General features: G+C 39.7%; 1 protein-coding gene across 1 annotated transcript in view; it reads left to right on the top strand.

The window, feature by feature from the left end:
* The window catches only part of SUCLA2 (succinate-CoA ligase ADP-forming subunit beta), a 64,177-nt gene that overhangs the window by 25,372 nt on the left and 21,645 nt on the right, over positions 1-17,160 (top strand). The window contains exons 5-6 of the mRNA XM_007960374.3: positions 4,509-4,637; positions 10,624-10,762. Of these exons, the coding sequence (XP_007958565.3) occupies positions 4,509-4,637; positions 10,624-10,762 (268 nt within the window). The remainder of the gene's footprint in view (positions 1-4,508; positions 4,638-10,623; positions 10,763-17,160) is intronic.

Here is a 17,160-nt window from a genome sequence, read left to right as displayed (position 1 = left end):
TGATTACTGATTCAGTATCATTACTACTTATAGGTCTGTTCATAGTTTTTATTTCTTTATGATTTTGAAGACTGTTTCTAGGAAGTTATCCATTTCTTCTAGTTTATTCAATTTGTTGATACATAGTTTTTCATAGCAGTCTCTTAGGCTCTGTTCTATTTCTGTTACAGTTGTAATGTCTCCTTTCACTTCTGATTTTTGTTTTTTCAGTCTTTTTTTTTTTTTTTATAGTTAAAGGGTTGTCAATTTTATTCACTTTTTCAATGAGCCAATTTGCAGTTTTGTTGATTTTTTTTTTTTTTTTTTTTTGCTATTCCCTGTTTCTTTTATTTCTGCTCTAATCTTTATGATTTTCTTCCTTCTGCCAACTTTGGGTTTAGCTGTTCTTTTTCTTTTTTTTTTTTTTTGGGACGGAGGCTTGCTCAGTCGCCCAGGCTGGAGTGCAGTGGTGCAATATCAGCTCACTGTAAGCTCCGCCTCCCGGGTTCACGCCATTCTCCTGTCTCAGCCTCCCGAGTAGCTGGGACTACAGGTGCCCGCCGCCATGCCTGGCTAATTTTTTGCATTTTTAGTAGGGACGGAGTTTCACCGTATTAGTCAGGATGGTCTCAATCTCCTGACCTTGTGATCCGCCTGCCTCGGCCTCCCAAAGTGGTGGGATTACAGGCGTGAGCCACTGCGCCTGGCCTAGCTGTTCTTTTTCTAGTATCTTGTGGTATAATATAGGTTGAGCATCCCAAATCTGAAATTCTGAAATCCAAAATGCTATAAAATCCTAAGCTTTTTGAGCACTGACATGACACTTAAAGGAAATGCTCATTGGAGCATTCTGGATTTCAGATTTTTAGATTTGGGATGCTCAAATGGTAAGTATAATGCTAATATTTCAATATTCAAAGAAATCCAAAATCTTCTGGTCCTAAGCATTTCAGATGAGGAATACTCAACCTGTAAAAAAAATCAGGAGCTGAGTGTGTTTTCTAGTTGTGGTAAGCTGTGTCAACTTCTCTCTGGGATGTTACACGTTTTCTGGTGCTGCCATGAGCCTGTGCACACGCCTTTGTTCTCGATGCCCCACAGGCATCTAGAGTATGCTGGTTCCCCAACAGCACCCATGTCAGTTGAGGCAGGAAACAGTCCCTTGGACAGCCCTCCAAGCAGCTGGAATGTTGAACATGTGTTCTACTCTTCTCTTTCTCTCCAAATGGAGAAGCCTTTTAATCCCAAACTATTAGTTTGGAGTGGTGGGGGGAAGGATGCTGATGTTGAATTTCAATACAGATGTTCTTGGCTTTGAGCTTACCTGGGGTACTGTGACTTCCTAATTGGTTTCTGTCATTGTCATAAAAGCTTTTTGGATCATATATTGTTGCTAAAGTCAGTGTTTTTATCAGGAGCATGGTCTTGGGCTTCCTATTTTGTCATCTTGCTGGCCTTGGTGTCCAGAGTTTTCATTGGGGGTCCATGGTGTAGGCATTAAACAAAAACAATTTTTTTTTAATTTTAAATTTTTGTAGAGACAGGTTCTCACTATGTTGCCCAGGCTGGTCTCGAACTCCTGGACTCAAGCAATCCTCCTGCCTTGGCTTCCCAAAGTGCTAGGATTACAGATGTGAGCTGCCACACCCAGCCTGGGTATCATTGATTGAATCATTGTCTGTGCAGTTGACTTAGCCCATTTCTTCTCTGCAGAGTGGGTTGATATGATTTGGCTGAAAACCCTAAACCTCTAATCACATCGATCTTTCTGGCGTGGCCATTGCCCACCTGAGTCATCTCCTTAGTGTAAACTGTCTAGGAGCCCACCATAAGTCTCCTTGTTAGCATCAACTATCAGATGTGGTTGGAGGGTTTAGAAGTTACTTCCAAGACCCTGGGGACAAAAGTCAGCCAAATTGCTTGTTACAAATGTTTATAGAAATCGAATCACATGATACAAAATAATTTTTTCCTAAATAGAATGTTAACACTCTTAAAAAAGTGATAGATTCTTCTTTTTAATTTTTGTTACTGCAGTATTTAAACTATTTGAAGGACCGTTTTGTTCTCTAAACAGTAACGAATGCAATACTATTCCTTTAATTTATACCTTAAATGAGTATATTACTAAAACACTAAGTACTAGGATAGAAAAGTGGAATTAGGCTCGCGTGGTGGCTCATGCCTATAATCCCAGCACTTTGGGAGGCTGAGGCGGGTGAATCACATGAAGTCAGGAGTTCAAGACCAACTTGGCCAAGATGGTGAAACCCTGTCTCTACTAAAAATACAAAAATTAGCTGGGCATGGTGGCGCATGCCTGTAATCCCAGCTACTTGGAAGGCTGAGACAGGAGAACCCCTTGAACCTGGGGGGCAGAGGTTGCAGTGAGCTGAGATCGCACCATTTCACTCTAGCCTGGGTGACAGAACAACATTCCATATCAAAGAAAAGTGAAATTAGTTTTTGATTAAAAAAAAAATTGTCATGCCTCTTTTTTTTTTTCCTGGGTATAAAAGTAATATGTTAATTGTTAAAACAATTTTTTTGGAAAAGAGTTGCATTTAAAATAACAAAAGTCTTTTAATGTTTTATTCCCCACTCTTCTTTTGTTTCTGTCAATATGGAGCACATTGAAACGCATTTTATGTTAAAAAAATAATACAATTGAGAAAACGACCTAGGGTCGTTTCCTAGGGTTTTGTGTCATTTTTTCGTACATAACACTACATGTAAACATACACTACATAACGCACTACAGATCAGTATTTTCCTATGTCAGTAAATAATCTTTAAATACAGTTTTATTGTTTCTCTATTTTTTCATGTTAACCTTATTTCTAGTTTAATGCATAAATTAGTAGATATATTAGATAATTTATGATTTTTTCTTGATTGATATTCAAGAACTTAAAGGTTAATAATTATTGGTATTGATACCTTACCTTCTCGTATTGTTCATGATAATATCCAGAGCTATTCTTTCAAACTAGTTAGGTTTCTCTTTTATTTATTTTATTTTACTTTTTTTTTGAGACAGGGTCTTGCTCTTTCCCCATGCTGGAATGCCATGGTGTGATCACAGCTCACTGCAGCCTTGATCTCCCAGTCTCAAGTCATCCTCCTATTTCAGCCTGCTGTGTAGCTGGGACTAAAGGGGCATGCCACCATGCCTGGCTAATTTCTTTGTATTTTTTGTAAAAATGAGTCTTATTATGTTGCCCAGGCTGCTCTTCACTCCTGAACTCAAGCAGTCCTCCTGCCTTGGCCTCCCAAAGTGCTGTGATTACAGGTGTGAGCCACTGGGCCTGGCCAGCTTTTTCTTTTTTTTTTTTGAGACAGAGTCTGACTCTGTTGCCCAGGTTGGAGTGCAGTGGCGCCATCTTGGCTCACTGCAAGCTCCGCCTCCTGGGTTTAGGCCATTCTCCTGCCTCAGCCTTGTCAGTAGCTGGGACTACAGGCGCCTGCCACCACGCCCGGCTAATTTTTCGTATTTTTAGTAGAGATGGGATTTCACCATGTTAGCCAGGATGGTCTCCATCTCCTGACCTCGTGATCCACCCGCCTCGGCCTCCCAAAGTGCTGGGATTACAGGTGAGAGCCACTGCGCCCAGCTACCAGCTTTCTTTTTCGTTGTTTTGCAGTAGGATTAGAGCTTAGACTTTACGTTTTCTTAGGCTTTTTCTTTCAAATACCTGTTTTCAGGATTTTCTAGTGTTTATGCTTTAGGCAATACTTTTAATGTCCCCTCAATTTTTATGAAAAATGCATAGGTTATATTTCACATGTATATGTTTACATATTTGGTGTAAATTGGTTTTTTTCTTTTTTTTTTTTTAGTTTAAGTTCTGGGATACATGCACATAAAGTGCAGATTTGTTACATAGGTGTACATGTGCCATGGTGATTTGCTGCACCCATGAACCCATCATCTACATTAGGTATTTCTCCTAATGTTATCCCTCTCCTTGCCCCCAAACCCCCACAGGCCCCGGTGTGTGATGGTCCCCTCCCTGTGTCCATGTGTTCTCATTGTTCAGTTCCCACTTATGAGTGAGAACATGTGGTGTTTGGTTTTCTGTTCTTGTGTTAGTTTGTTAAGAATAACAGTTTTCAGCTTTATCCATGTCACTGCAAAGGACATGAACACATTCTTTTTTATGGCTGCATAGTATCCCATGGTATATGTGCCACATTTTCTTTATCCAGTCTATCATTGATGGGCATTTGGGTTGGTTCCAAGTTGTTGCTATTGTGGTGTAAGTTTTTGTGTATATTTTAAATCTATTTTTCTTGCAGGCAAGCCATTATTCTCTTCTTTTTTTTTTTTACTTTTTTTTCATTGCTTTAATTGAATATTTATAAGAGGGCACTATGCTGGAGATGTGAGGATAAATTCTCAAGAAAATTTTAAAATATGGGTAGAGAGTAATAGATGCTTACATCTGATATTATGCATGGGTAGGTTTTAAAGTTTCATTGATGAGTCTAAAATAAATCTAGTTTTGGTGGTTTCCTACCCTTGCCAGGGTCCCGTATTAATAGGAAGTTCACATGGTGGTGTCAACATTGAAGACGTTGCTGCTGAGACTCCTGAAGCAATAATTAAAGAACCTATTGATATTGAAGAAGGCATCAAAAAGGAACAAGCTCTCCAGGTATGTTGTATTCCTGAACAATTTCTATCTTATCATTAAAGAATTATGATATTTAAAGATAACTATACAACTGAAGTAATTGTCAAAACTTATTTAAATATTTTGAGTGTCAGGTGCATCATAAGGTCAGGAGTTTGAGACCAGCCTGGCCAATATAGTGAAACCCCCATCTCTACTAAAAATAAAAAAAAAATTAGCCAGGCATGGTGGTGCGTGCCTGTAGTCCCAGCTACTCAGGAGGCTGAGGCAGAAGAATCGCTTGAACCCAGGAGGCGGAGGTTGCAGTGAGCCGAGATTGTGGCGCTGCACTCCAGCCTGGGTGACAGAGTGAGACTCTGTCTCAAAAAAAAAAAAAAAAAAAAAGTCACTGTACCATTACCCTGTCTAGTAACATTAACAATAATTCTTTTTTTTCCTTTTTTTTTTTTAGACGGAGTCTCGCTCCGTTGCTCAGGCTGGAATATAGTGGTACCATCTTGGCTCACCACAGCCTCCGCCTCCTGGGATCAAGCAATTCCTCTTTCTCAGCCTCCCAAGTAGCTGGCACTACAGGCGCCAGCTACCACACCCGGCTGATTTTTGTATTTTTAGTAGAGACAAGGTTTCACCTTGTTGGTCAGGCTGGTCTTGAACTCCTGACTCCAGGTGATCCACCCGCCTCGGCCTCCCAAAGTGCTGGGATTACAGGCGTGAGCCACCACGCCCAGCCAACAATGATTTCTTAGTATCATCACTTACTCAGTCATTCAAATTTCTCTAGTTGTTTCAAATCAATTTTTCATCTACAATTTGTTTGACTCAGGATTCAAATAAGGTCCTTCATCGTTATTTTATTTATTTATTTTCTTTGAGATGGAGTCTTGCTCTGTCACTTAGGCTGGAGTGCAGTGGTACGATCTTATAATATAATAATGCTAGGCACTGTTTCCACTCATCACCATCAGGAAAAATGCTATATAATCTTAGATTATTTCTTCATGTATTCTTGTAAATCAAGTATTTTCTTCCTCATCTAAATTTCACTCTCATCATCTTCACATAACTACCTAATAAATCAAATCTGTGCCTTTTAAACATTTATATCATTCATCTGCCAAAATTATTTGCTTTACTCTCCATCAGAAACATTTCTCTATCTCCTTTAAACCTTTGTGCCGGTCAAAATTCTTGCACTTGGCTGGGCACAGTGGCTCACGCCTGTAATCCCAGCACTTTGGGAGGCTGAGGTGGGCAGATCATGAGGTTAGGAGTTCGAAACCTGCCTGGCCAACATGGTGAAACCCCATCTCTACTAAAAATACAAAAATTAGCTGGGAATGGTGGCAGGTGCTTATAATCTCAGCTACTTGAGAGCTGAGGCAGGGAAATCGCTTGAACCCGGGAGGCAGAGGTTTCTGTGAGCTGAGATCATGCCACTGCACTCCAGTCTGGGTGACAGAGCAAGACTCCAACTCAAAAAAAAAAAAAAAAAATTATTGCACTTGCTGTACTTCAATACTATAAACTTATTCTTTTTTTTTTTTTTTTTTTTTTTTGAGACAGAATTTCACTCTTTTTGCCCAGGCTGGAGTGCAATGGTGTGATCTCAGCTCACCGCAACCTCCACCTCCAACAAAATGCGCCACCATGCCTGGCTAATTTTGTTTTTTGTTTTTTTTTTTTTTGAGACAAAGTCTTGCTCTGTCACCCAGGCTGGAGTGCAGTGGCCGGATCTCAACTCACTGCCAGCTCCACCTCCCGGGTTTGTGCCATTCTTCTACCTCAGCCTCCCGAATAGCTGGGACTACAGGCGCCCGCCACCTCGCCCAGCTAGTTTTTTGTATTTTTTTTTTTTTTTTTAGTAGAGACGGGGTTTCACCGCGTTAGCCAGGATAGTCTCGATCTCCTGACCTTGTGATCCACAACCTTTCCCTCCTGGGTTCAAGCTATTCTGCCTCAGCCTACTGAGTAGCTGGGACTACAGGTGCACGTCACCATGCCTGGCTAATTTTTGTACTTTTTTAAAGTAGAGATGGGGTTTTGCCATGTTGGCCATGCTGGTCTTCAACTCCTGACATCAGGTGATCCGCCCTCATCAGCCTCCCAAAGTGCTAGGATTACAGGCGTGAGTCACTGCGCCGGGCCCCTTCACATTTACTGACTGATTTGTCTCACAGGTCTTCAAAAACTTACAGGTTTCTCTTTTTTGCCGTCTTCATATTTTTTCTTCCAGTTTAGTTGTTGAAGAAACTGAGGTGATTATCATTCATTGTTTTTTGTGGTCTGGATTTTATATCTCCATGGTTTAAGTGGTTGAACATTTAAAATATTCCTGTGTCCCCTTTATTTTCTGTAAATTGTATAGAATGGATGGGACACTGTCTTATATATCTCCATAATAGAGCTGTGGTTTATGAATGATTTTAAGAATTCATTGAATGCTGTGGTCCTTCTTTCAGTTTGTATATGTTCACAATAAAATTTTGCCTACAGTTTTACTGGTCTTCTCTATTGTCCTTGTGTGCTTCTTCCCCTCCATTCTTCCCCTCACACAAAAAAGTCCCTATTGAGTTTAATATTATGGCCTGTGAGAGTTGCTTGGTAATATTTGTAATGCTGCTATTGAATTAAATTGTTTGTTTTGGATATAAAAATAAGTGACTCATCTTTTCGTTTGTTTGTTTTTGAGATGGAGAGTCTCGCTCTGTCACCCAGGGTGGAGCGTGCAGTGGCACGATCTCGGCTTGCTGCAACCTCCACCTCTCAGGTTCAAGCAATCCTCCCACCTCAGCCTCCCAAGTAGCTAGGATTACAGGCATGCGCCACCATGCCCAGCAAACTTTTTTTTGGTATTTTTAGTAGAGATAGGGTTTCACCATATTGGCAGGCTGTTCCAGAACTCCTGATCTCAAGTGTTCTGCCTGCCTGGGCCTCCCAAAGTGCTGGGATTACAGGTGTGAGCCGCTGTACCTGGCCTAGTGACTCATCTTAAAAGAAAAGTTCGCATATTGAACTTTGAAGTTAAACATTTTTATTTTTATTTTCTTTTTTTTTCTTTGAGATGGAGTCTTGCTCTATTGCCCAGGCTGGAGTGCAGTGGCACGATCCTGGCTCACTGCAAGCTCCGCCTCCCGGGTTCACACCATTCTCCTTAAACATTTCTTCATGAGAAACTATGTCAGAATAAGTTTATGGCTGGTTGTGGTGACTCACGCCTGTAATCCCAGCACTTTGGGAGGCCGAGGCGGGTGGATCACCTGAGGTCAGGAGTTCAAGACCAGCCTGACCAACGTGGAGAAACCCCATCTCTACTAAAAATACAAAATTAGCGGCCGGGCGCAGTGGCTCAAACCTGTAATCCCAGCACTTTGGGAGGCCGAGGCAGGCGGATCACGAAGTCAGGAGATCGAGACTATCCTGGCTCATGCGGTGAAACCCCGTCTCTACTAAAAAAAAAAAATACAAAAAACTAGCTGGGCGAGGTGGCGGGTGCCTGTAGTCCCAGCTATTCGGGAGGCTGAGGTAGGAGAATGGCACGAACCCGGGAGGTGGAGCTTGCAGTGAGTTGAGATCTGGCCACTGCACTCCAGCCTGGGTGACAGAGCAAGACTTCGTCTCAAAAAAAAAAAAAACAAAAAAAAACACAGATTTAGCCAGGCATGGTGGCGCATGCCTGTAATCCCAGCTACTCGGGAGGCTGAGGCAGGAGAATCGCTTGAACCCAGGAGGTGGAGGTTGCGGTGAGCTGAGATCACACCATTGCACTCCAGCCTGGGCAAAAAGAGTGAAACTCCGTCTCAAAAAAAAAAAAAAAAAAAGAATAAGTTTATGGTATTGAAGTACAGCAAGTGCAATAATTTTTTTTTTTTTTTTTTTTTTTGAGTTGGAGTCTTGCTCTGTCACCCAGACTGGAGTGCAGTGGCATGACCTCAGCTCACAGAAACCTCTGCCTCCCGGGTTCAAGCGATTTCCCTGCCTCAGCTCTCAAGTAGCTGAGATTATAAGCACCTGCCACCATTCCCAGCTAATTTTTGTATTTTTAGTAGAGATGGGGTTTCACCATGTTGGCCAGGCAGGTTTCGAACTCCTAACCTCATGATCTGCCCACCTCAGCCTCCCAAAGTGCTGGGATTACAGGCGTGAGCCACTGTGCCCAGCCAAGTGCAAGAATTTTGACCGGCACAAAGGTTTAAAGGAGATAGAGAAATGTTTCTGATGGAGAGTAAAGCAAATAATTTTGGCAGATGAATGATATAAATGTTTAAAAGGCACAGATTTGATTTATTAGGTAGTTATGTGAAGATGATGAGAGTGAAATTTAGATGAGGAAGAAAATACTTGATTTACAAGAATACATGAAGAAATAATCTAAGATTATATAGCATTTTTCCTGATGGTGATGAGTGGAGATAGTGCCTAGCATTAGCAAATTGATGTCATAATGAATTGATCAGAATTTGTAGTTTTCAAATGTTTAAGCCTAAACATTTGGTTTTAGTTTTTGGTTTTTTAGGTGAGTTATGACATAGTGAAAAACTTTCATAATAAAATGGTAGTTTCATATTATTCTTTATTTGAAATAGGTCATAACAAAAGATTACATTCCTTAGTGCTTTTTGTTTGTTTGTTTTTTGGAGACAGTCTCACTCTGTCACCTAGGCAGGAGTGCAGTGGTGTGATCTTGGCTCGCTGCAACCTCCACCTCTTGAGTTCAAAGCAATTTTTGTGTCTCAGCTTCTCAAGTAGCTGGGATTATAGGCATGCGCCACCACACCTGGCTAATTTTTGTATTTTTAGTAGAGACAGTGTTTCACCATGTTGCCCAGGCTGGTCTCAGACTCCTGGCCTCAAGTGATCCATTTGTCCTCCCAAAGTGCTGGTATTAGACATGAACCACTGCGCCCAGATTACATTGTTTAGCTTGATCATTTACTTTATTTATTGGCATTTGGCTCTTTGTAAATATCTTCTTCATCTTCAAAGAATTTAAGAATTTTTTTGTTCTTGAAAATCAAAAGAATGTGTTACAACCTTAGATAGCAAATGAAAAATAGGAAAGAATTCTCTATAGTGTTCCTGAGCAGTGGCAGCACTGTTAGAAAAAACATATAGACATGTACCCTCTGTACCAGTGGTTCAGAATTGCTTGTGGAACTTGAAAAATGATAGATGCTTGATCTAGTATAGAACTTGTCAACCAGAACTTCTGAGTTGGGACCTTGATATTGTATTGTTTAAAAGTTCTATGGGTATCTCTAACTGGGAATCCCTCAAGACTGTAAACTCCTTTATTATATTATAAAGTTAAATATCTTTATCTTTTGGGCCTAGCACAGTGCCTGGAATTTATTAGGTGCTCGGTAGATTTTTGAATGAATGGGGTAACACTCATTTGACTGAATGACATGCATTCTTATTGCTTGATAGACACTCTTTATAAATTACACAAAAGGTAAAATAGGGTCTTCTAATATTTTGGCTTTTATTTGGACCATTGGGGTTGTCACATTCTATATTTTTAGTAGAGTCAGGGTTTCACTGTGGTGGCCAGGCTGGTCCCTAACTCCTGGCCTCAAGCAATCCGGCCCCCTCGGCCTTCCAAAGTGCAGGGATTACAGGCGTGAGCCACTGTGCCTGGCCCACATTTTATATATAGTTTTAATAAGATATAAGCCTCTTCTTTCAGCTTAGGTTGGCCATAAAGCTTAGGCAGTATGGACATTATGGAATAAACCCTGGAACTGGAATCTAGGCCAATGGCAAGTTACTTGATCTCTCTGAATCTCTTTCTCATCTATAAAATGGGCATAATATCTACCCTTTGAAGATTTTGAGTAAAAAGTTTTGTTTAACCATTTAGTAATGGTAGCTGCTATTTCAGTAATTAATGTTTGACTATAAATGACTCATTTATCATTTAAGTGACAAACTACAAGGCTTTTTATTTACAATAATGTTGATTAGACATATGCAAACCACCTATAATAAAAAGAAATATTGATTTCAGCTTGCACAGAAGATGGGATTTCCACCTAATATTGTGGAATCAGCGGCAGAAAACATGGTCAAGCTTTACAGCCTTTTTCTGAAATATGATGCAACCATGATAGAAATAAATCCAATGGTGGAAGATTCAGATGGAGCTGGTAAAGTATCTTCTTTTGTCTAATATGATTATTCATTTATTTCTCTGTTATTTGCTTCCCTAAGGAAGTTAAACTCATAGAAGTTAAAGAAGTTAAACTTCTACCTATGTAGAAGCTTTTTAAAAAAATAACAAATAGAACGAATATGAACAAATATTAAACCCATTAAAATAAAACAAAACAAAAAAACACTTTATAGAGACATGCACAGAGGGGTCGGAACTGCACTGTCCAATACAGTGACAATCAGCCACACGTAGTTATTAAAATTAATTAAAATTACATAAGATTTAAAAATTCATTTACTTAGTTGCACTAGTCATGGTTGAAATACTCAATAGCCAAATGTGGTTACCATATTAAGAGAGCACACATATAGAACATTTCCATCATTGCAGAAGGTTTTATTGGGCAGTGCTGGGTTAGTGTATCCAGTGTGGTGGTGATTGAGCTGTAATTTTATGGAATTAGCTATCTGGATATATAGATTGCATACTATATACATTTTGCATCTTTCTTTATTCACTTAGTAACATATCCTTCGGAACTCTTTATGTATATGGAGTCTTTATATATTAAGGATGTCAATCTTTTGTCTGACATTTATTCTGAATCTTTTTCTGAGATTGTACTTTATTGTTTAATGTTATTTGATTTTTGGGGAAATATTTTTGTTTTTGCATATACTCAAATCTCATTACTTTTTTTTTTTGAGACTGGTTCTTGCTTTGCTTTGTTGGCCACACTGGAGTGCAATGGCGTGATCTGGATTCACTGCCATCTCCGCCTCTTGGGTTCAAGTAATTCTTCTGCCTCAGTCTCCCAAGTAGCTTGGACTACAGACATGCACCACCACACCTAGATAATTTTTTGTGTATTTTTAGTAGAGGTGAGGTTTCACCATGTTGGCGAGGCTGGTCTTGACCTCCTGACCTTAGGTGATCTGCCTGCCCCGGCCTCCCAAAGTGCTGGAATTGCGGGTGTGAGCCCCTGCGCCCAGCTAAGTTCCATTACTTTTATACTGAGATATTTTTTTTTCTCCATCTTTTACACTTTTTTTTTTTGTTTTTGGAGATGGAGTCTTGCTGTGTCGCCTAGGCTGGAGTGCAGTGGCGTGATCTCGGCTCACTGCAAATTCCGCCTCCTGGGTTCACACCATTCTCCTGCCTCAGCTGCCCGAGTAGCTGGGACTACAGACGCCCGCTGCCATGCCCGGCTAATTTTTTGTGTTTTTTTAGTAGAGACAGGGTTTCACCATGGTCTCGATCTCCTGACCTCATGATCCGCCCGCCTTGGCCTCCCAAAGTGCTGGGATTACAGGCGTGAGCCGCTGTGTCCAGCCTTCTCCATCTTAAGATCAGTAAATATCCTCAACGTGTTCTGTTTTTTCTTTTGGGTCAGTTTAGTCAGATATGTTCTATTTTTTAAATTGTTTCTTTTTTACTTTTAAATGTTTAATCAATTAATATTTTACTTTAGCTTTTCTTTTAGTTTTTTAGAGTATCTTATTCTATTTTTAGTAAAGCTAAAGTAAAGGTTCTGCAGTGAGAACTTTTTTTAAGCTTTCAAGTAAAGCTAAAGTTCTGCAGTCAGATTAAATTATGGCATTAAGATATTCTAAAAAACTCTAATAGTAAACTGCATGAAGACACACTTGGAATTTAAAGTCCAAATGTGATAAGATCCAAAGGACCTTGATAACTGAAGTCCTACGTCAGATTCTCTTATTTGAGGTAGAAGTTCAAGGAAATTGATGTTCTCTCTAATTTGTTGTTTGACTGACTATTATCTAGAGGGATTATGGATTCTAGGTGGAGTGGGATTCTTTCAACCATGGCAATTTTGACAGTTTCTCATGGGAATGGGTTGAGTTTCTTCATGGTCTCAGAAGTTATTATTGTTTGATTTTTAAGTCTCATGTGTTTCACATTTAAAGATACATAACATATTAATATATACAAGTTTATCACAGCTTTGACTCCTCAATTACCAAATTTGGGGAAATAATAGCACCCCAAAACCTTAGCCATTCACTGGGAACAATTATCCAAAGCATTACTATGTTCCAGAACCTTGGCCTTAGTTTTATCAAAGATTGTGGCAGAAACTCAGTGGTATCTGAGTGAAGAAGAGTAGACAGATACTAGTCTCACCAGAATACCAGTCATCCTGATTATTTTCCTGTGGACTGAAACTCAGGAGAAATCTCCAAGCAAAAATTGATTTTGTACTATGCATTTGTTATTTCTAGAGAGGAAAACTACCAATGTGTCATCTCACCTGTTGAGTACCATGAAATAGGCACCTCAGTGTGAACTGAGAATGGGCTCTACGATATTCTACCCATACTTACTTGTAAGCATGTATTGTCAGTGGCTGCTTCTACTGCCTGTTACAGACCTTCTGCCTAAGAAATCTCTTTCCTAGGGATTTCACCCTGAGTATTTTTCCATTGGAGAATCGCCCTCAACTGCTTCCTCAGTAAACCTGCCTTGATCTTCTGGAGTGTCCTCCAGAGGCCTAGCAAGGACTACTGCCTTCACAAGGTGTTCCTCATGCCCCTCCCCTCCTTTTTAAAATTTAGTGGGCTACCCAGTATTTAGAAAAACACTTTTTAAAAATCCAAATACGGATTTAAAAAACCTTAATACTGAGTCACAAATTAAAAAGTATTAGCAGATATCCAAGAATTCATAACACAGATAATGATCTTTAAACACAAAGCAATAACATTGGAAATTAATATAAAATATTGTATTTTTAAATTTTTTGAGACAGTCTTGCTCTGTTGCCCAGACCGGAGTACAGTGACCCAGTCACAGCTCACTGCAGTCTTCTGGGCTCATGCGATCCTCCCTTTTCAGCCTCTTGAGTAGCTGGGACTATAGGTGCATGCTACCATGCCTGGCTAATTTTTTAAAAAAATTTTTGTAGAGATGGGCCCTCAGTATGTTGCCTAGGCTTGTCTCCAGCTTGTGTGCTCAAGCCATCCTCCCACCTCAGCCTCCTAAAGTGCTGGGATTAAAGGTGTGAGCCATCACACCCAGCTTATTTTATTTTTAAATTTAAAGAAAATACTTTATGAATTAATGAAGACACAATAATGGAAATGAGAAAATATTTCAAACTGAGCAACTGCAAGGAATGTAGTGTTCATTGTGTGGAGTACTCATTATCAAAGGGGTCAGTTTCTCAATATTTAGGTTGGTGCAAAAATTGCAGTTTTTGCCATTTTTTAAAAAAAACAGTGATTACTTTTGCACCAGCCTGTATAACTTAAATGTAGTTATCTAAAGATAAACTGTCCAAGAACCATCCAAGAGTGGATCCTTATCCAGTTTATATGGAAAGCAAAAGGATAAGAATTGCCAATTTTTTTCCTGTTCAACAGCATTAATTTAATGGGTGATATTTTGCTGAACTAAATCATTCCTTACTGTGAATATGGTACCGTGTGGGCTTTTTTCCCCTTACTTTTAAATTTTGATACAAAAATAAACAGTATAGGGAACTCCTAAATACACTTTCCTCAACATTGCCAGTTGTTTACATTTCACTCTATTTTATTCTCTTTCTGTTCTCTGTCTGCGTAAACTTGCATTTGTGTGTATAAAAATATAAATATATTTGGAACCATTAAGAGTAAGTTGGAGACATTGTTCTTCTAGTGTCTAAAAACAAGAACATTCTTTTTTTTTTTTTTTGAGACAGTCTCGCTCTGTCGCCCAGGCTGGAGTGCAGTGGCGCAATCTTGGCTGACTGCAAGCTCTGCCTCCTGGATTCTCACCTTTCTTCTGCCTCAGCCTCCCGAGTAGCTGGGACTACAGGCGCCCGCCAACACGGCTAATTTTTTGCATTTTTAGTAGAGACGGGGTTTCACCATGTTAGCCAGGATGATCTTGATCTCCTGACCTCATGATCTGCCCGCCTTGGCCTCCCAAAGTGCTGGGATTACAGACATGACCCAAGAACATTCTCTTATGTAACCTGACTACATTTATGAAAACCAAGAAATTTAACACTGAGAAAATATTATCTAATTCATAATGCATATTCAAATGTAGCCAGGTGTCCTAGTAATGTCCTTTATACTATTTTCCCCCAGGACCAGGATCACACGTGAATTGAGTCGTCACGTCCATTTGACCTGGGACAGATCTTGAAGTTTGTTTCTTGACGTTATGTTTTTGTTCCTTTTTTTTTTTTTTCTTTTTTAAAGAAGGGGTCATTTATTTCGTAGAATGCCCTTCAGTTTGTGTTTCTCTGTTTGATGTTCCCTCATGGTGTTTTTTTCCTTCATGGTGCATGTTGTCAGAAGGTACATTATGTTGGTTTGTTCCAGTATTGATAATGTTAACTTGGCTCACTTGTTTAAGGTAGTGTCCAGAAGGTTTTTTCATTATAGAATCGTTATTTTTTCCCATTGTAATTACTATGAAATTTGTGGGAAAATATTATACTACTTGTCAAACTTTTACCCATTAGTTTTGGCATCTACTGATGATTTTCTAACTACATCATGACCTCTATATTTAATAGTTGACTTTGTATTGAAAGAAGAGCTTTCTCTTCTGCCCCATTCGTTTGTATTAGGATGGGCTTATCCATTCTTTAATCAATGAGTTACCCATTTTAATCATTATTTTGTTGCACGGACTGTCCCAGATTTGGCCAGCACAGGCCACTTTCAGGCTTGCTCCTGTGGCATCTTTTTTTTTTTTAATAAATGAAAAATTATAAATAAAATTATAATTTAACTTACAATATTGAAACAAATACACTTTCAGGAAGTTGTTAAAATAATACAGTCTTGCATGCCCTTCCCCCAAAGATGACATCTTATTTAGCTGTATACACCCAAATAGTTAGTTGACATTGGCTTATTACTGTTAGCTAGACTAAATATTTCATTTCGTTTTCACCATTTTTTTTTTAACATTTTAAACCTGCAGTCATTTGTGTATGTGTAATTTATTCCTTACATAGATTTGAGTAGCCACCACCACAATCAAGATACAGACTGTTCCATCAATACAGGAGACCTCTTTGTATTCACAACCTCTACCCATTCTTTCCTACCCCGTCCCTGTGCCCTGGAAATGACTAGTCTATTCTCCATCCTCTATAGTTTTTTTTTTTTTTTTAATTTTGAGAATGTTATATACATGCAATCATATATCACCTTTTAAAGTTGACCTTTTTACTATACATAATGCCTTTGAGGTCTATCCAGGTTGTTGCATCTACCAATAGTTTCTTTTTTATTGCTGAGTAGCATTCCATTGTATAGAAGTACCTGATTTCATTCAAGTATTTACACTTTGAAGGATATTTGGGTTATTTCTAGTAGTTTGCTATTACCAACAAACTGCTACAAACATTTGCAAGGTTTGTGTGACTGTAAGTCCTCCCTTTGTCCTTTTGATATGCCCATATTATTATTTGAGCAAGGCTTTAAATTTTGTGCAACAATATATTCCAGGATTGTCTTCTGTTTTCCTTGTCACAGTTTGGCAATCTGTTGTTTCTCCAAAGGACCCTGGCTTTTGTGGAAAACGATATTTATTAATAGGTACCAAGATAGATATACTACTTAATGCATATTGCTAATATTGTGTCATTGCTTCTAGGCCTTTTCAGCAAACACAGCCAAGTAGTATGTGTGTGTATGTGTATGTATATGTTTGTACACATACATAAAAACACACCTATGTTTATGTCTGTTTTTTTTGTTTGTTTGCTTGCTTGTTTGTTTTGGGACCAAGTCTCATTCTGTTGCCCAGGCTGGAGTGCAGTGGCGTGATCTCAGCTCACCTCCACCCCCCGGGTTCAAGAGATTCTCCTGTCTCAGCCCCCCGAGTAGCTGGGATTACAGGCACATGCTACCATGCCTAGCTACTTTTTTTGTATTTTTAGTAGAGATGGAGTTTTCTCCATGTTAGCCAGGCTGGTCTCGAACTCCTGACCTCAGGTGATCTGCCCACTTCAGCCTCCCAAAGTGCTGGGATTACAGGCGTGAGCCACCGCGCCCAGCCTTCTATCTGCATTTAAAAAAAAATTTTTTTGTAAGGCCAGGCGCGGTGGCTCAAGCCTGTAATCCCAGCACTTTGAGAGGCCGAGATGGGCGGATCGCGAGGTCAGGAGATTGAGACCATCCTGGCTAACACGGTGAAACCCCGTCTCTACTAAAAAATACAAAAAACTAGCCGGGCGAGGTGGCGGGCGCCTGTAGTCCCAGCTACTCGGGAGGCTGAGGCAGGAGAATGGCGTGAACCCGAGAGGCGGAGCTCGCAGTGAGCTGAGATCCGGCCACTACACCCCAGCCTGGGCGACAGAGCAAGACTCCATCTCAAAAAAAAAAAAAAAAAAATTTTTGTAGAGATGGGCCCACAGTCTGT

The sequence above is a fragment of the Chlorocebus sabaeus genome, chromosome 3 (assembly GCF_047675955.1).
Source record: "Chlorocebus sabaeus isolate Y175 chromosome 3, mChlSab1.0.hap1, whole genome shotgun sequence".
NCBI classification, from domain to species: Eukaryota; Metazoa; Chordata; class Mammalia; order Primates; family Cercopithecidae; genus Chlorocebus; species Chlorocebus sabaeus.
Note: the sequence above shows the minus strand (reverse complement) of the source record. Positions and strands in the feature narration are given on the sequence as shown.